General features: G+C 44.2%; 1 protein-coding gene across 2 annotated transcripts; it reads left to right on the plus strand.

The window, feature by feature from the left end:
• The first annotated feature begins 3814 nt into the window (after positions 1-3814).
• On the plus strand, positions 3815-6382 carry LOC117842099 (E3 ubiquitin-protein ligase RSL1). 2 transcript variants are annotated; one of them, XM_034722450.2, is made up of 3 exons: positions 3815-4084; positions 4744-5774; positions 5850-6382. In XM_034722450.2, the coding sequence occupies exons 2-3, from the start codon at positions 4807-4809 to the stop codon at positions 5932-5934; spliced, it is 1053 nt and encodes a 350-aa protein (XP_034578341.1). In that variant the 5' UTR covers positions 3815-4084; positions 4744-4806; the 3' UTR covers positions 5935-6382. The 2 variants fall into 2 exon arrangements, with proteins under 2 accessions (XP_034578341.1, XP_034578342.1); XM_034722451.2 differs by lacking the exon at positions 3815-4084 and adding an exon at positions 4095-4595.
• Positions 6383-19869: the final 13487 nt, after the last annotated feature.

Genomic DNA, 19869 nt, shown 5'->3' on the forward strand with positions numbered 1-19869 from the left:
TCTCTGCGTCCACGAACCGAATAAAGGGAACCCCAAATCAAACACCCTTCATGCTGCTCTGCTTGATGTGCTACTCGAGGAACTAAAGATCAAGCTAGCTTAAATTTTCAAGGTCGACAAAAAAATGTTGTATACAGCTTCGTAAGCTTCTGTGGTGCTCTTTGTTTACTTTGATCTCGTGATCTGGTTAACTGGACTTTGTAACATGCTTTCCAACTATTGGACTCTGAACTTTTATTTTGTGTATTCATGAAATTTTACAATATAAAATTTTACATATTCAATAGGTAGAAGGTGAGAAGAAGATTGTATCACCTATGTATGCCTCACTACTAAGGAAAGCCCCTTCAGTATCAATTCGTAACCCCCTTTAGTATCGGTTCTGCAACTGGTATTGCTACTTCGGTACTAAAAGGGGGCCTTTAGTACATGGTCAAATAACCGGTACTAAAGGGGTACTAAAACAATAAAAAAATTAAATCTAGCCGAGCGCCCGGCCCCATATTCGGCCGGCCGTGCCTACCTGCCCCACCCCGCCGGCTGCCGACATCCGCCCCGCCGCTGCACCGCCAGCCGCCGCCCCGCCTATGCCCCGTACCTGTGCTTGTCCGGGAGAGGGAGGGAAAGACAATACCATACATGTGCCCCGCGCGCTGCCGTGTCCAGCCCGCCGCCACACCCCGCCGTGTCCAGCCCGCCGCCACACCCCGCCTACGCCCCACTGCCTCCGGCTGGCCACCGCTCCCCTGCGCGTCTAAGCACTGCCTTGCACCTCGCTCCGCTGCTGCTCCTCACTGCCAGTGAGGGGCGAGTAGAGGGGGAAGGTGAGGGACAACAGAGGGGAGGGGCGGGAGAGGAAGGGGAAGGGGGCGGAGGGGGAGGGTGCGGGAGTGGGAGAGGGAGGAGGAGGGGGTGGCGGGCAAATAAGGGGGAGGGGGCGGAGAGAGAGAAGTGTAAGAGAAAGAAGATAAGGTTGAGAGAGAAGAGATAAGGGGACGGGAGTGGGTAGGGCTTTTAGTACCAGTTGGAGCACCCAACCAGTACTAAAGGGGGTCACGGGGGGTTCCTGGGAGGTATCCGTTAGACCTGGTACTAATGCTCACATTAGTACCGGGTCAAAAACCAACCGGTACTAAGGGCTAGAACTAATTCTTAGTTTTCCAGTACTGCCTCGTTCGTCCATATTTATCCAAAATTTACCTTGAATGTGAAATATTTTTACATGGTAATGTCAGGTGAGAGAATGAGCCGAAAATTTTTGTTCCATTGAAAGGGAGGCAAAACCGTCCTTTTGGAACCACTTTATAACAATCTAACAATTCAGTAACAAAAGTACCCTACAAAGGGAAAAATATAATCTATGGTTTATATATATAGGAAAAGTTAAATTTTAGATGACTCGGGTGGAAAGTTATATATTCTATAGGTGGAAATTGACCATGCATTCTGGCAGATGTTGTACCATGTACCAGCCGCTCAAGAGTAATTTAGTTTAGGTTTGTACATTTCAATTTTTGAAGGTGGTGAGGATCATGATAAATTCTGTTTTTATTTATTTTGATATTGCTCTTGGTGATCACGTGTATTCATGTTGGTTAATTCTAGTGGGATGCGCGGTACCATGGTGTATATTATTGATGAAAGTTTTTAATTTTTATTAGTGATGTATTTATGGGTACATAATTTGCAGTATCTTAGTGTATAGCGAAATAAATATGGAATTTGTTTGTGGCAAATACAGTGCATCAGGACATATTCAAAATTAAGAATATATATACAATGTTAACAGAAATGTGCAAAGCGGTACTAAGTTGTGTGTACAATAAGAATTGTGTGTTGTACACCAATATGCTTTGATTTACTAATCTTCTCTCATGTTCACAAGTTATACTCAAAAAATCATTGGTAGACAAGGTAAGCATAGAGGATTGTATCTTAGTCGTTGATCCGTACTCGTTTCTATGCAATTTTGTTTCTTTTATGTGTATTTTGATCTTACGTATATGTTCCCAATCCTGGAATCTGGACTATCAAGATGAGACATAAAGTCACTTTATGTATTGCACCGATAGACATAAATTTTCTTTATGTAATGTACCGATTGACATAAAGAAACTTTATGTTGCATGAAAGAGATGAGTTTGTAGCAAGCTTTTTGATTTCCTTGTACCCTGCATGAGCTCCATCCTTCTTATCCATTCGATGCTGCTGCTTTTGATATTCACAAAATATTTTTAATAGCATTATGTACCTTCATTATTAGTTTTAATATTTTATGATACTCGGATATGGGTTATCTTGTCCGTCCTAGTACATTACGAGATCCGAGTCATATGACATGGGTACTAATTATGTCATGTTAATGTATTACGTACGTTGGGATCCCAGCGTGCATGTACGCATGTGTATGTAATAAAAGTACCTTCCCTTCTTCGTTTTCAAAAACATTTGAATCTCCATTCACTCTCTCTCCTCTGTCGTGCATTCTCTCTTTTCTTCCCTATCCAGGCTTACTCTTCTCCCTAAAGTCATGTTATGTGCAGGACCTTAGTGTATTCCGAAATGAATGCGTACTCTATTTGTGGTAAATATAAGGTTAAACCTGACATATTATATAGAATATTAATAGAAATGTGCAAAGCAATACCAAGTTTTGTGTACAACGAGAACTGAGTTTGTACATGTGCTTCGATGTACTAATATGACCATGTTCAAGGGCATAGCAAATTAGATGTTACCACCTATGGAGGTATATAATGCTGTTAAAAAAGCATTTGTGAATATCAAAGGTTGCAGCAGCATATGGATATGAGGGGCGGGGCTTATGCTAGAGTACAAGTAAGTCAAAAGGCTTGTTGCAAAACCTGTAGCGCGTTTTAGCTTTCACGCAATACGAAGTCTCTTTACGTCAATTCGTATAGTACATAAAGGAACTATATGTCTCAGCATAATACAGAAAGAGACTTTGGGCCTCATTGGTTCGCGTACCAGCTGAGCCTGGCTCGTACCTTGTAGCCAAGCCCCGGTGGCCAGGCTCAACACATGCAAAGTGGTGGTGATTAGTTGCCTATCTCTATCTAACCTGGCTGACGTGAGATGCTGATTGGTTACCTGTTCGTGCATGCCTCCAGGCTTTTTCACCTTACATCATGCGCACATCTTGCATTGTTGGAGCCAGGCCTGCGGGAAACGCCCACTTTTACCGGATCTACGGAGCCAGGCTCGGAAGAGCATTTTGCATCACGGGAACTTGGCTCTAGCGCTCCTCCGGGTAACCAATCACGCACAAGTTGCATATCCAGGATCTGGCTACGGTAAAACTAACCAACCAACCACCTTATCTCTCATCATGATCATCAGGATCGGGAATATATATAACGAAATAAATTTATATACAATCAAAATAAACACAAAAGCTGATATAGATTAACGACGAACATAGAAAGCTCCATGGGTGTAATAGCGATTTTTCATAAATTCTCTCCTTTTTCCTACCTTCATGATGGGTTGCCTGTGCATTTTTTTAAAAAAATAAAACTAGTAAAAATCCAATTGAAAATGTTATTTTTTCCCTTCCTCCGGAATCAAAATATATTGTGACAACTGACAAATTTTGTAAACCTCAACACGTGTTAAGTAAAACCTCTAAAAGAAAATTTTTTACTTGATCATTCCAAACGGGCGCTGCTCATATATTTCACATGAATTGTGTAAATAAATAGCTACGCAGGTTAGGAGCCCACACGTCAGTAAACCCAAAAGATCGGGTCGTTCATAATTGCATTTATGTGATCGTGACTCCATGTATCCCGATAACCTCGGCAACAGGCGAGCTTGCTTTACTGCTTCAGGCCACTTCGGCCCCCAAGCCCGTCGCCATCCCCCTATTTCTACCGCCGCTGCGGTCTTCCCCCTCCCCTGCGCTGTGCGTTCGAGCACATCCTCTGGTCTGATCCAAGCCTTCCTCCGTAAAGTCGATCGCCGCTGCGCGCGGTCAGGCGGGCGGACGCGTGTGCTGCGCCACCGATGCGTTCCATGCTTCCGTAGCCCACCGTTAGCAGCACACGGGAGTTAGCAAGTACTGGTACGTACGGAAGAACCCGCGGCTGGGATCGTTCCGCCGCAAGGTTATGTTTATGTATAAAGCCGTGATGTTGATGGAATTTTATTTTTGTCCAAGCAAGCCTATCTCAGCGAGTTAGGGTGGTATTCGCCGCCGGTTGCTTTAGTTTAGGATGCGTTCTGAGTTGGTGTGCGCACACAGCGCACCCTAGGTGTTTGATGATATACCTGCAAGGAGCTTTCCCGCTCTGTTTCCCCATCTGGCTACCGTCCTCTAGTGGCTGAACTGTTGAAGCCAACAAGCCATGATTTTGACAAGATGGTGTGGCTCAAGAAAGTTTTTCACGGTGAGTCAGGTGTGCTGGCCTTCAGTGGTTGCTGAATTTAGGAGGCATTCTTCGCCCAATTCAGTGCACGCATGCAGAGCAGCAGTAGGTTGATGATATGCGGGCGAGGACTTTGCCAGTCATCTTTTTTTTTCTGCTCTTTCGCCTTCCTGCTCTCTACTGGTTGTACTGGCAGCAGGGCGTCAGGTTAGGGTTGCTTCTTATTGCATATTTAGTTTTCATCTCTCATGTACTTGCCAGCTCTTTTGGATCATTTAGTGTTAACCTGCTCTGATACTTTCTTACTCATTTTATCAAGAGAACCTTACTCACTCCTTGAATTTCCTTGGAACAGAGGCCTCGGCCAGGTATTGATTAGGTTCAACCAAGAGAGCAATAGAGCAGCACTACAACAACAATGCTGGACCTTGTTGCTATGTCAGCTGATGATTCTGCGCTGGCTGAGGATTTGCAGTTTGAAGAGGTTCTCCAGTTCTCAACTCACTTTGAGAGTGAGAATGTCTGCGCAGTTTGCAAACAGATGATCCAATCATTGGAAGCGTCATGGATACCTGACAATTGTGACCATGTCATCTGCATTGCGTGCTTCTGCCAATATGCACATGAGACAGATGCCACGGGGCTGCCCAGGTGTGCAGTGGCTTCTTGTGAATCTTTGTGCAAGACAGAGACGCATCACGAGATCAGTGTGCCTCATGGCACTTTGACCTCAACTGAAGGCATGGACCGCAAAGGGAAAAAACCACTGGATGGCACGCTCCAAGAGCTTGGGCAATGCTCTCACGGTGATGATGCAATGATCAGCAGTGACTTCTACTGTTCCATCTGCATGGAAACAGTGCACATTGGGGAAGTCTTTCCTATTGACGGATGCACACACACCTTCTGCATCAGTTGTGTGAGCCAGTACATTGCTGCAAAGGTCGAGGAGAATGTCTTGTCTATTGGCTGCCCTGACCCAGGGTGCAAGGATGGTGTGTTGCACCCAGAAGCATGCCGTGATGTGATTCCGTTGCAGCTGTTCCAGAGGTGGGGTGCTGCGCTCTGTGACTCATCATTGGGGGAACTCAAATTCTATTGCCCCTTCAAGGAATGCTCGGCTCTGTTAGTTCACGATCCTGGCCATGGTGAGGCTGTGATAACAAACGTGGAGTGCCCACACTGCTGCCGGATGTTCTGTGCCCAGTGCAAGGTTCCATGGCATGATGGTGTGACATGCACAGAGTTCCAACGGCTCGGGAAGGATGAGCGGACCAGGGAGGACCTGCTGCTGAGGAAGGTTGCACAAAAGAGCAAGTGGCAGAGGTGCCCCAAGTGCAAGATGTACGTGGAGAGGGTCACAGGTTGTGTGTTCATCATCTGCAGGTACTGCTTTCTGATCAAATATACAGTTTACCACTGAGTACAAATGATGATGTTCTTCGATCTTCCAATTTACAGGTGTGGGCACTGCTTCTGCTACCTCTGCGCATCCCCCATGTCTAGGGATAACCATCATTGCAAGACCTGCAAGCGAACCTGGTGAAAGACCTGGAGCTTCCAAGTCCTACCTGAAGGAAGGAAATTATTAGCTTTATTAAATCTGGTCGATTTGCTTTTATGACTGTTCTGATTAGCTCTGGCTCGTGCAGTTCTGATTTGACAAGTCGGAATCAGAAGTAGCGCTGGAGTCTATTAGTAATAATCGTGAAGTTGGTTTAGGAAATGACATCACAAAGTGAGACTGTCTTGCGACCTTTCGTAATGGTGACATATGAAGGTGCCGGCCAGTTTCTAGCAATCTATGAAGTATTAGGTGCTGGCCAGTTTCTAGTAGTCTAGGAAGTATCAGGTACTAGCTTAGAAGGAAACTAGGTGTGTTCCCATTGAGAAATCACCGAGCATATATAAGGAAATTTCTTATGAACTTCTAGATTTGTTTCTGCCAGTAACTCGGGAGTAATTTCTGATAAATGGATGGATCTCTCAGTTTAGTCGGTGTATGAGTCTGGTTTGATCTATCAACTAATATTTCAAATCCAATGGCTGGCATGCTTGGTGTTAGGAATAATCAGCATGTATTCTCAGGGGCCAATAAGCCCATATAAGTAGAGCACAGGTGGTGGTACATATGCACATAACTCCATTTTTCTTTAGTGAGATTGAATATTTATAGTATATTGATTCTTTCCCAATAAACGAAGATACGCGATTCGGCAGATTTGGATTCTTTTTCTATACCCCTTATACAATTGGGTATATACAGAGGAAACATATCTCTAACACCCTCCTCCCCTCTCAAACTCATGGTGGATCTACACCACTGAGTTTGGAGAGAAAGTAATTGTGCTGTGTACGGGTATGTGCCTTCGTGAACAAGTCAGAAACCTGGAGCTTCGAAGGCACATACTGAAGAACAACCACCTAAACCTAGGCCGAACAAAGAAGACATCAACGCCAATATGCTTGGTAAGCTCATGCTTCACGGGATCCCGAGCAATACTGATAGCCCCTGTACGATCAGAGTGAAGAGTCGGTCCAGTCAAAGGAACACCAAAATCCTCAAGTAGGCACCGTAACCAGGAAAGCTCTGCTGTCAACAACGCCATAGCACGCAACTCAGCCTCTGCACTAGAACAGGAAATCGCGGTCTGCTTCTTAGTCTTCCAAGCAATGAGAGAACCACCCAAGAAAACACAGTAAGCACAAAGGGACCGGCGATCAGAGGGATCACTAGCCCAGGTAGCATCAAAGTAAGCACGGAGCTGCAAGGAACTAGAGCGTGGAAAGAAAAGACGACGAGAGCTAGTGACACGCAGATAGCGCATAACATTAAGAAGATGGCTATAGTGAATATGTGTGGGGGTGGAAACGAACTGACTGAGAATATGTACTACATGAGAAATATCCAAACGAGTGACACCAAAATAGACTAAACTCCCAAAAGGCTCACCATCAGTAGAACGAAGCTCGAGGTTAAGCTCCATCGGGGTGTCAACCGTTCGCTCATCAGTCAGAGGGGCTCGAGCAAGAAGATCATGAATGTACTTCTCCTAGGATAAGAAGAAACCGTCAAACAAAGAAGAAACCTCAATCCCAAGAAAATAGCGAAGAGGACCACGATTTGACATGAGAAACTGCTCATGAAGTCGAGCCTTAACAAAGGCAATAAACTGAGAATCATCCCCTGTGATAAGCATATCATTAACATATAGGAGAAGAGAGTACGACCACGAGAAGAAGAGTGTATGAAGAGCGCAGGATCATGGTCACTAGTAGAGAAACCAGCAACAGTGACAACAGATGACAATAGAACAGAAACACTCAAACCAAGCTCGAGGGGCCTGTTTAAGGCCATACAGAGAGCGACGAAGATGACAAACCATGCCCTCTGGAACAGAATACCCCGGAGGTAACTGCATATATACATCCTCACGTAACATACCATTAAGAAAGGCATTCTTGACATCAAGCTGAGAGATCGACCACTGACGAACAGAAGCAACATCAAGAAGAGTACGTGCAGTGGTCATATGGGCAACCGAAGCAAAAGTCTCATCGAAATCACGACCATGCTCCTGCTGAAAACCACGATCCACAAGATGTGCCTTGTACCTCTCAAGAGAACCATCAGAGCGAGTTTTGACTTTATATACCCACTTGCACGTGATAGAGCAAATGCGAGGAGTAAGAGGAACAAGTTCCCAGGTACCAGTATGCTCAAGAGCAGCTAACTCCTCCGCCATCGTCTCCTGCCACTCAGGATGAAGGATAGCATCGCGATATGAAGTCGGCTTAGAAAGTACGGTAGAAGAAAAGGCGGCGGGATTCTACCGAGTAGGAGGCCGACGAACTCAACAACCATGTCCCAGAAGCAGCTCAGGCGCAGGCGAAGGAGAGGTGTCAGAAGAAGATGCCGAAGCATCAGGAGAAGACACAAGAGAAGAGTCATCAGAAGAAGACACTGCCCGTCATGTATAGACATGTGTCACTGGAGGCTTCGCGGTATAATCAGGAACCAAAGGAGAAGGCTCAGGAGACGAAACCACAGAAGAAGGAAAAATGAAGATGACTCTGTAGGCAAAGGTACAAGGCTTGAAGGAGGTGCAAGAGCAATAGTGTATCAAGAAAAGTTAAGAAAGAAAGTGGCTCGACCAAAGACGACTGTGAAACATCAGAGGAAGGACAAGGATAGAATGGACGAGACTCATCAAAAACAACATCACGAGAAATCCGCATCCGACGACTGATAGGATCCCAGCAACGATATCCCTTATGCTCAAAACTGTAGAAGGAAAACACACTCAACAGATTGTGAAGTTAGTTTGGTACGCTCTCGAGGTGGAAGAAGAACGTAGCAAACACAACCAAACAGTCTAAGCGAAGAGTAGTCAGGTAGACACCCAAGATGACACTCAAACAGAATCCCCCCTCTTTAGCAGCGGAAGGTTGAATGTTAATAAGATGTGTGGCAGTAGAGACAGCCTCGGCCCAAAAATGAGGAGGAACAGAGGAGGCAATCATGAGTGCACGCGTGGTCTCAAGGAGGTGACGGTGTTTGCGCTCGGCTACACCGTTCTGCGCATAGGCACCTGGACAAGAAAACTGAGGAAGGGTCCCCTAAGAGTTGAGGAAAGCACGGAGAGGTTGAGAAAGGAACTCACCAGCAGAATTAGCATGGAAAGCATGAATAGACGTGTCAAACTGAGAACGAATCATAGTAGCAAAGCGGCTATAGATGGGTAGAACCTTGCTACGAGAGGACATAAGATAAATCCAAGTATAGCAAGAGAAATCATCAATAAAAATTATATAGTATCTGTGATCCTCTTTCGAAGAAAAGGGAGCAGGACCCATACATCTGAGTGGACTAAATCAAAAGGACGCTGAGAAACAGACTCACTACTATGATAAGGAAGTTGAATATGCTTTCCCAATCGACAACCCTGACACGAATGAAGAGAAACATCTCCTGAGATAGGGCCAAGAAGACCACGACGAATTAATGAAGATAATCAAGAACCACAGACATGACCATGATGATGATGCCACTGCTGAAATGTGCCTGTGGAAGAAGAAGTAGCAAGACCGGCAGCAGCGGAAGGAAGACGAAGCCAGTCAAGCTGCCAAAGGAGCTGAGAGTCACGGAGCTAGCGGCTAGTACCAATGAAGGACCCCGTGCAATGATCCTGAACAAAACAAGAATCAAAATCAAGGATAACAAGACAACCATGGTCGGTGATCTGACCTGCAGACATGAGCTGCAAGGTGAGTCGAGGAACATAAGAAACATAAGGAACATGAAAAGAAGAAGTCTCAAGAGATCCCCAACCAGCAACAGGAAGAGAAGTACCATCCGCAGTGAGTACAGAAATAGGTGACGAAGGAGAACGTAAGGAAGAAAGAATAGAAGAGTCCGAAGTCACATGAAAAGAAGCTCCAGAATCAAGAATCCATGGAAGAGTACCTGACTGTGAAGAAGGTGGTCTCTCAATGCTAGAAGACACCGTAGCAGAACTAGCAGAACCTATAGCAGTACAGGGGGAGGAAACGCCCAAGTGACGAAGCAGCCGCAGAATCTCCTATTGAGTACCATCAGTAGTCGAAGACGAAGCAGGAGACGTAGTAGTTGTTGAAGCCAGAGAAGAAGCACCAGGAGGACGACGATGATGCTTCTTCTTCTTGTCGCACTGGGACTCCCAATGGCCAGCACAATCACAATAATCACAGTAAGGACAGCCTTTACCAGACGATGGAGCACGTGAAATAGCAGCCGAAGAAGCTGTTGAGGAAACAGATGTCGTCGAAGGAGCTAGTGTAGAAGACCCCGTAGGTGAAGCCGCAAGCACTGTGGGCACTAGAGGAAGCGACAGAAGACCAGCATCACGGAGACGAGTCTCCTCGGAGCGAACAACAGTGAGCACCTCCACGAGCGAGACACGAGGGTGACGTGCAAGTAGCTGAGCGCAACGCTGCTCATACTCTGGTTGAAGCCGAGTGAGGAACTCGTAGATGCATTGAAAATCGTGCTCAGCTCGGAGAGTGCCACAGCAGTCACAGGTACGACAGCCAGCAGTGCAAAGAGTGTCCAACTAGCGCCATATAGCAGACATCTGAGCATAAAAGGTATTGACAGTTAAATCTCCCTGCTAAAGTGTCTGCTCCTGACGAACCACTAAAAGGTAGAGGGCATCTCCAGACGGCTCATAGCAACGAAGAAGATGAGACCACATCTCAAAAGCAGTAAACAAACCAACAATCTTAGTAGCAAACAGAGAATGCATACTGGCAACAAGGATGGAAGCAGCACGAGCATCATCATCAACCCACCGAGTGTACAATGCCAACTGATCGCGATACATATCCAAGGCCTCCTAATATGCAGTAACCTTCCTATCATAGGCTGAGGAAGCAGTAGGATCCTTCGTCGGGTCAGAAGGAGGCACAGGCTCTGGAGGCAGAGCCGCAACAACAGGGCAGCAAAGATCACCACAAAGAACACCCCAGAGATGAAGACCTTGCATGTGCACCCTCATATGTTGTATAAACTCCGTGTAGTTGGTGCCAACGAAGAGCACCGAGCAGCGAGGAACATAGATGGTGTCGCCTATAGACGCCATCAGAAGTGTAGACAGGAGAGCGGGCGGCCAATCCTATCCAGATAGGGCAGGGGCGATCCACAGACAGGCAAGTAGGTGGCCAATCCTGTCCAGCGGCACGCAGAACAGCGGCGCACAAAACAGAGGCTCGGGCGGGCAATCCGGCAGCGGCGACGCACGAGCGCAGGGTGCAGAAGATCCGGCGGGTGGATGGCCGGACGAGCGGCAGCGTGCACGGGTGCAGGCGGCCGAACGAGCGGCGGGAACCGGGGTCGCGTAGTGCCGGGAGGTGCGACAGGTCTGTGAGCGAGGAAACAGTCGCCGACAGGGAAAAAAAGATCGAGGAGCCGGCGGCGGTGGCAAAGAGCTGATGAACCCTAGACCGTATTTTCACTCTATACCATGTTAGGAATAATCAGCATGTATTCCGGGGGCCAATAGGCCTATATAAGTAGAGTACATGTGGTGGTACATATGCACATAACCTCTTATACAATGGGGTATATACAGAGAGGAAACATATCTCTAATGCTTGGCAACTTAGAAAACTGGGATCCTCCAGTTAAACATAACTCGTAATGCAGACCATTTTTCAAATAGGCCATAGGTTAATGTTGCCTGAATGTTTATAAAAGCATCTCCAGCAGTGGAGTTTTTTTTATGCTTCCAGCAGTGGAGTTGACTGCATCTGTAAACTGCACTAAGGTCAACTTATCAAATAAATTACCTAGAAGGTTGCCTCTTCTAGGTAATTTATTTGATAAGTTGTCCGCGAAATTTCTAATGCTAGCATGTGCATAGGAAACATGGAGATGAGAACCACACTTCATGTTTGTGGATACTTGTGCGGTGTTATTGTATTCCCTCTGTTTCACTATGTTTATCCACAATATGCATACTAAGAAAATATGAGTATGGTAAAAACAATCAATGTGAAAATGACCAAAACAAGTAAAATTTACTCAGCTAGTAATTTAGGCCCTGTTTGGATACACCCTCCTAAAGATTAGGAGTTCACTTTTAGAACACTTTTAGGACTTTGCATCCAAACATGGATCCTAAAAGTGCACTCCTAAACTTTAGGAGGGTAATTTTCATTAGGAGGGCCAAGGAGTCCTAATGGATCCTATTTCTCCTAAAAGTGGTCCCCAAATCCCCCTTTACCCCTATTGCCCTCGTATGCATTAATGACGTGAACAGTGCAGGTGTAGTTTAGGCCATTTTCATTAGGAGGGCCAAGGAGTCCTAATGGATCCTATTTCTCCTAAAAATGGTCCCCAAATCCCCCTTTACCCCTATTGCCCTCGTATGCATTAATGACGTGAACAGTGCAGGTGTAGTTTAGAGGAGTAATTGAGGGGTAAAAATGATATTTTTCCCTCTAAGGTCCTAAAGATTAGTAGTCCATCCAAACAGCCCTGTACTAAACTTTAGGACTAGCAATTTAAGGGTCCTAAACTTTAGTACACTACTAAACTTTAGGAGTTTGTATCCAAACAGGGCCTTAGAAAGCATCAAAGTCATCACCAATACACAAAGATGAACATAGATCTTTTATTTTGCGGACAACAACGGTCTAGTCACTGGTAGAAAACTCACTTTTAGTTCCGGTTGGTAGGGGCCAAATCTTCCGAAAATCCATCCGGGATTAACCAATCAAGACAGGGAGGGGGGGTTCTTTAGTCCAGGGTCGCTCAACCGGGACTAAAGACACCCTTTACTCCAAGTCGGTAAAACCAACCGGGACTAAAGGGGCTGCCACGCCAGGCGCGGGATAGGCCCTTTAGTCCCAGTTGGTTTTTCCAACCAGGACTAAAGTGCATGCATGAACCTGTAATTTGCATGCATCACGTACCTTTAGTTACCCTTTAGTAGTTAAGACTTTTTTTTACAATGAAATCAGACTAGTATTTATACAATTACTATATATACAATTCTTAGTATATGTATAATTCTTAGCATACTATACAAATCTTAGCATAGTATTTATACAATTAGTATATATATATATATATACAAAAATTTTCCCCGGTCATTCCTTGGATCTTCCCGTCATGGTGTTGCTCGGTGCGTCTAATTTTCGTCCAACGTAATAAAATTCTTCTTGTGGATTTACCACCTCGTCCACCAGGAATCCCATGAGACCTTCACATATTGCCCCTATTCTTTCCTTCTCCAAGAGTCTTTGTTCAATATTATGCATATGTAATTTGAAAATATGTGAATGTTACACGAACAATTAAATATAAGGAGCTAGAAAATATTAACTATTAATAGTTTTATTTTACGTATTTTAAAGTTGTGCGGCGTCATCTTTAGTCCCTTAGGTCCCACAAAACTGTGCATGTGCTCACAGATGTAGTAGCCACATAGGTTATTCCCGGGTTCCTATTTTAAGCACTTCAGTGGGGAAAAAAATAAGTTATGATTCATGCCATAGAATGTACAAAATATGCAAACTTCTTATGTACCGGGAAGTCTGTGTTCCATGTAAGTTTTTTTTCAATGGACCTTTGTGTTTCCTGATGAATTATCTCCATGCGCTGCGAATTAAAATAATGAATGATACAGTGTTAGGTGAAAATTTAGGAAACAAACTTTTGCATAGAGATAAAGGTCCAGAATTATTACAAGTCTAGCATGTCTTGAATTATTACAAGCCAACATGGAAGTACGCTTCTCGTCGGCACGTCTGAATTAGCATCCTACATAAAATGGAAGACGAAGTTAGTAGGGCGACGCATGCACAAAAAATAATGATATGAGTCAAAATTTATATATAGATAAACGGACACTTACAGAGCCCAAGCGCTGATGAGAGAGACGTCAAGTGCATCATGAAGGTACACTTCGTATATATCCTTGAATTCCAGCCACAGGACTCTCTCGCCTTCGCTGAAAAAATCTATCGGTTTTACCTTAAGGCCGAACATTTCCCTGTCAATGGCGGACTGCTTCATGTACCATTTATGGAATTCGTACATCTTTGTTGATAGCTTTCGTACCAACTAAGGCCTCACCAGATACTTGCCTAGCTCAAAGGTCCATTACGGTACAACTGGCTATACAGCTGGCACCTCACTTTGCCCTAGACATTCAGAAAGGGACATTCCTATTTCTTGGATGAATTTCACTACTTGTTCTTATTAATCCAAGGGCATAGCTGCTCTCTTTTGAGCGTCTTTTTCTGGTAGATGGCTCAGGTGGGAGACAGAACCCCTTGAAGATGACTTTCCTTTCCTTTTTTGCTCTCATCAGCCTTGAGTAACGCCCGATCGTAGTTTGATAGTGGTGGCAGTGTTTTCTTGGCTTCTTCTGATATCTTTATAAAAAAAATTTAATTGTCTTTGATCTACTGGCGGTGGCTCCATCACCTTTGCTTTTCTTTCTTCGGCCATTTTCTTGAACCACTCCTTGCATTCTGCTTTGGTTTGGGTCCAGCGTTCCTCATGAGTCATTGCCTCCCTGCGTTCCTCAAGAGTCAATTTAGGCTCCTTTATTTTCTTCTTTCTCTGTCTTGGCTTGGGAGGCGGTAGTCGCGACCTCTTAAGTGGTGCTACAGGTTTCTTGCTCGATGCGGCTCTTAATCCCGGCGACGGTGATCGGGGAGGGGTGTTGTTGTCGTCGTCATGTGCTGGAGATGGAGATCGTGATCTAGCAGGAAGTGACGGTCCCGGTGATGACGACGATCCTGGAGCAGGTTGTGCTGGAAATGATGGTCCTAGAGCAGGCCGTGGTGGAGATGACGGTCTTGAGCTTTAAGGAGATGGTCGCTGCTGGGGATCTACGGGGAGTGGTGATGCCTTCGTGCCGGGGATGATGATGTAGCGTTTGCGCCATAGAATGATCCCGTGAAGCGCATCTCCTAGTGTCCTTTCCCCATCACCTTCTGGGAGGTCGAGCTCTAGGCCTTCATATTAGCTATCAACGAGCTGCTCTAGGCCGACGCTGGCGTAGCCAAGTGCAATCTCCATGCCATGGCTTGTCTGCCCTGGCAGGATTGGTAAGGCACTCCCCGTACGCCACCTGTACATATAGTAGAAATAAAGAAGTTATTAAACTCCCAAGGCGTGGATGGATTGAGAAGATTCCATAAATATTATGTGTAAGTATACCCTAATGGTGATGTTGCCGACCAGTTTATGCAGCTCGCATGAGGTGTGTTGCGTGATGAAATCCATAGGGAACCATTGCTCGTCCACGGGTAATCTTGGCGTCTGTGGATCGGGGACCCCTATGGAAGCACAGTTGCTCCCGAGGCATTGAGAAGGGTTGGCGATGTTTGGATCCGGCAATGCTCTAGATTGGGTCAACTCCGCAACTGCCAGGGCCACTCGACGATTGATTTCCTCCTGCATTCTTACTTCTTGTGAATGCACTTTGGATTCTAGCATGCGCCGCCAGCTCTCCTCTTGTTATTACTTTCTTCGCTTGTGGCTTCTGTACAAGTCCATGTTGCCTTGGAAAGCGAACTTCCACGGAACGACCCCGTACCCTCGGCAATGTCCTGGGTGCTCGGGGTTCCCGAGGGAGCTCCTCATTCTCTTGGTCCACCTTCAACCTCCCAGCCTTAGCATCTTCAATGTTCTTGATAAGCCTTTCGACCTTCTGACGTATTGTCTCATTGAAGATCAGTGTCCCATCCTCTTAGCTCAGGTTGCCTCCATGAGCGTAATACTAATTTTTTGATCGATCGGGCCATTCAAGAGTTGTTGGTACGATACCCCAATCGATCAGGTCTTATTCCATCTTGCGCTATCTGGGAATTGTAGTGTTGTAACCACCTCACCCTAGACCATGATGGTACTCCTTGCCAGCATTTGCAACGTTGGTGTGAACCTTATTTGCACCGTCTTCGCTCGTCTTGTATTCAACAAATGCCTCCCGGTGGTCCCTCAACTTTGGCCACTCATTGAAATCCGAAGTTCGGCCCTTCTTGATGAAGGTGGCATCCAGCATGTTCTTGAATTTCTCGAATTGTGTGGCCATCTTCTTCAGCGTCCTCATTATATCCTTGAGGAAATGTGTAATGTTTTTTAACATCTAACCATAGCATTTCCTTTTCTGTATCCAGGAGCGCTTATGGATTAGTACTTTTGCCCCTCCATTCCCTGATATTGATGGGCATGTTATCCCTTACGATTGCCCTGATCTGACTCACGTACTTTTTTACTACGTTTTCGGGAGCAACCGGCTTGCCCTCTTCTGTGATTTCCGTGATGATAAGCCTTCCATACATCACCTTTGTACGACCTCGGGGCTTCTGACTAACAGTTCAAGATTCGTTAGTTAGTACATAGTAATAACGAATAAGACATTATAGATGGGGTAAAATAATGGAAACGATATATACCTCGCCGGAACCTTCCGTCACGGCAAGTTTTTGCTGGGCTCGGGCTCTTCATTGCCATCAGTGTATGTTATGGGAAGGTTGGAGCCACTACCACCAGCAATAATGTGCTCCATTAGATAGCTTGTAGTCTCGTCGTCTACCATCTCAACTACTTCAAACACACATGAAGTCATAATTACATGTACGTTAAGGTATCTACATGAAATCATAGAACAACCATGAAAAAAACAAACTGATTGAAACATACACAAGAAACCATACACAAAATGAAACTTACATGAAAACTTACAAGAAATTTACATGAATATCTTGAATGAATTTACATGAAATGTATTTAATGAAACTTACATGAAAACTTACATGAAAGTCTTGAATGAAATTTACACAAAATGTCTTGAATGAATCCTACATGAAGTGTTTCTACAAATTTCTACTAAATTCTAAGAATTCCAACCAAATTTGAAGTGTTTCTACAAGTTTCTACTAATTCCTACTAAATTCTACCAAATTTAAAGTGTTTCTACTAGTTTCTAAGAATTTCTACCAAATTTCTTCTAATTTCTAAGCATTTGTACCAAATTTCTACAAATTTCTACTGATTTGTAAGAATTTCTACCAAATTTCTACTAATTTTTGAAGCATTTGTACTAAATCAAAGTAATGTACTAAAAATTATACTAAATATATACAAAATTATACTAAGCAATTATACTAAAAAAGTCTTAAGCATTTTTACAAATTTCTACTAGTTTTCGAATCATTTATAATAAAACATAGTAATTTCTAAAAGTTATACAAAATGTATACAAAATTATACTAAGCATTTGAACTAAATTATACTGATTTTCTACTAACCATAGTAATTTCCTACTAATTTTCATCTAATAATTGTAATTTCCTACTAATTTTCTATTAATAATAATAATTTCCTACTGATTTTCTACTAATAATATTGATTTTCTAACTAAAAAATAAAAAAAGCCCTTGCGTTAGCAAGCTGGGGGCTTGCGTCAACAAGGGCCCCACCATACGTGTGGAGAGGCCCGAGGGTCGCGGTGGGGTGGCAAGGGCCAGGGCGGCGGGCGATGGCGGCTAGGGCGGTGGAGTGGCAATGCGGACGACGAGGAGGCTGGGACGGCGTTGACGATATAGGTGGCGATGATGGGACGGCGCGGACGGAGGCGGCGGCAGGCCGGGGCGACGGAGGAGGCAATGGTCCAGGCGTGGGCGACAGTGGCCGGGGCGGCTGGCGACGGAGCCGGACGGCGGCAACGGGAGACCGACGGCAACGAAGGCGGACAAGCGTGGCGGATCTTGGAGAGTGGTGAAAATTTCGCTAAGTGTTGTGGGGTGGAAGGGGGAGAAGACGACTATTACTTTTAACCCCCCCCCCCCCCCCCGGTGTGAAAATTTGCGACCGACACTAAAGAGTCCTTTTGTCCCGGGTGCCAATTGCAACCGGGATAAAAGCCCCCCCACCTTCTAGTCCTGGTTGCAATTTCCAACCGGGACAAAAGGGTACATTTCGTGTTGGACAAAACGGTACATTTCGCACAGGACGCGAAATGTACCCTTTTGTCCCAGTTGGAAATTGCAACCAGGACTAGGGGGGTATTTTGTCCCGGTTGCTATTTGCATCCGGGACAAAAGGTCCTTTTTCCATTTTTTGTCTCCCGCCTATTTTGTGCAAATAAATTTTATATATATTTTTACTGGATTTTAGGAAGGAAAAAATAAGAACATTACATATTTCAAACATGCAAAAATATATTAAATTAGCAAGTATATTTACAATAACTTTGAATGAATCATTAATTCTATACTAGTTCTTTTAGTTTCTAAAATAATTATTTTACTGTTTCACTATCATCAACAAATTATTCAATTAAATAATTTCAATACGTGAAAAAGTCAATTGATGTATGTGGTTTCTTGTTCATATTAATCGAATAAATCTTCACTCAACTAACTTAAACACACAAATTTATATATGTTTTCAACTGGTTCTGTTAAACAAAAAATAAAAACTTTACATATTTTGAACACGCAAAAATATATTAAAAAACATATTTCAAATAATTCTTCACCTCACCTAATTTAAACACACATGAAATCATAGATACGTTAAATTAAAAATTGTATCAAGTAGTACATGAAATCATAGAACTTTACAATCTAACTTTACATAAAGGTGAAGCATATTTAGTGCATTACAATGTAACATTAAAAAACTTCTTCTTCACGAATGTTCCTTGGTCATGATCGCGGTGTAAGTACGGAGCCTCTTCTTTGGCGAGCATGATGCTTGGGTCAACTTCAACAGCGAATGGAGGCATGCCATCAAACTAATCATAATCATTTGATTGGTCCGTTTTGTACTCGACTCCCACGATTTTTCTTTTACCTGGAAGCATTATGTGGCGCTTTAGCTCCCATGGCTCTTCTGAATTTATATTTTGTTTGCTAGACATGTCCTTCACATAGAAAATCTGATGCACATCATTGGCAAGTACGAATGGTTCATCATTGTATCCAGTCTTGGTCAGGTCCACTATTGTCATTCTATACTAATCATTGGTTACGCCAGTTAGCTTCACCCATTGGCAACAAAATAGAGGGATATTCAGTGGTCCGTATTCGAGTTCCCATATCTCCTCTATGAAACTATAATACGAGTCTTGCTCCTATTGTTGTCTTTAACATCTATGTGGACACCACTATTCTGGTTCGTGTTTTTCTTGTCTTGGGCTCTCGTGTAAAATGTATAACCATTTATCTTGTAGCATTGAAATTTCACAATTATGCTAGAAGGTCTCTTGGCTAACCAAGCGAGTTGTGGGTGAATCTCAAAGTTACCCATAAGGTGTTGACGCAACCAAGAGGGAAAAGGATCCATGTGATGACGTATAATCCAGGCATCGGATTTCGTCGGGTGTTCGGAAACTAGCATCTGCTTGTGTTGCTTGATATACGGAGCCACAAAGGATGATTATTGTAGAACAGTGAAGTGTGCCTTGTCGAACAAATCAGTATCATTTCCCAAACTTGTTTTCCTTCCAAGGGTGCCCATTCCCCGCCGCCTCCCCTTGTGGCGTGAAGTTGGAACCCCAATCAAATTAATTGAGTTAATAAAATCAACACAAAACTCAATGACCTCCTCTTATCCAAATCCCTTGGTGATACTTCGTTCTAAATGGGCACCATTAAGAACATAATTTTTTAGACTGACATGAACCTCTTGAAAGGCCACATATTGTGCAAGAATACTGGACCAACAATAGTAATCTCTTTTACTAGGTGAACCAGGAGGTGCGTCATAATATTGAAGAAGGATGGTGGAAATACCAACTCAAAGCTGACAAGACATTGCACCACATCGTTATGTAGCTTTACTAGCTTGGTTGGATCGATTGCCTTCTGCGAAATCGCATTGACAAACGCGCATAGATTTACGAGCGGCAATCGGACATTGTCTGGTATAATACCCCTCAGTGCAACCGGAAGCAACTGGTTCATCAACATGTGGCAG

Source organism: Setaria viridis, chromosome 2 (genome assembly GCF_005286985.2).
Source record: "Setaria viridis chromosome 2, Setaria_viridis_v4.0, whole genome shotgun sequence".
Taxonomy (NCBI): Eukaryota; Viridiplantae; Streptophyta; class Magnoliopsida; order Poales; family Poaceae; genus Setaria; species Setaria viridis.

Bases quoted from the DNA above. Each gene is read 5' to 3' on its own strand.
- LOC117842099 (XM_034722450.2), top strand. From the start codon at position 4,807: ATGCTGGACCTTGTTGCTATGTCAGCTGATGATTCTGCGCTGGCTGAG. The intron at 5,775-5,849 runs GTACTGCTTTCT...TCCAATTTACAG, and splicing joins TGTGTGTTCATCATCTGCAG to GTGTGGGCACTGCTTCTGCT.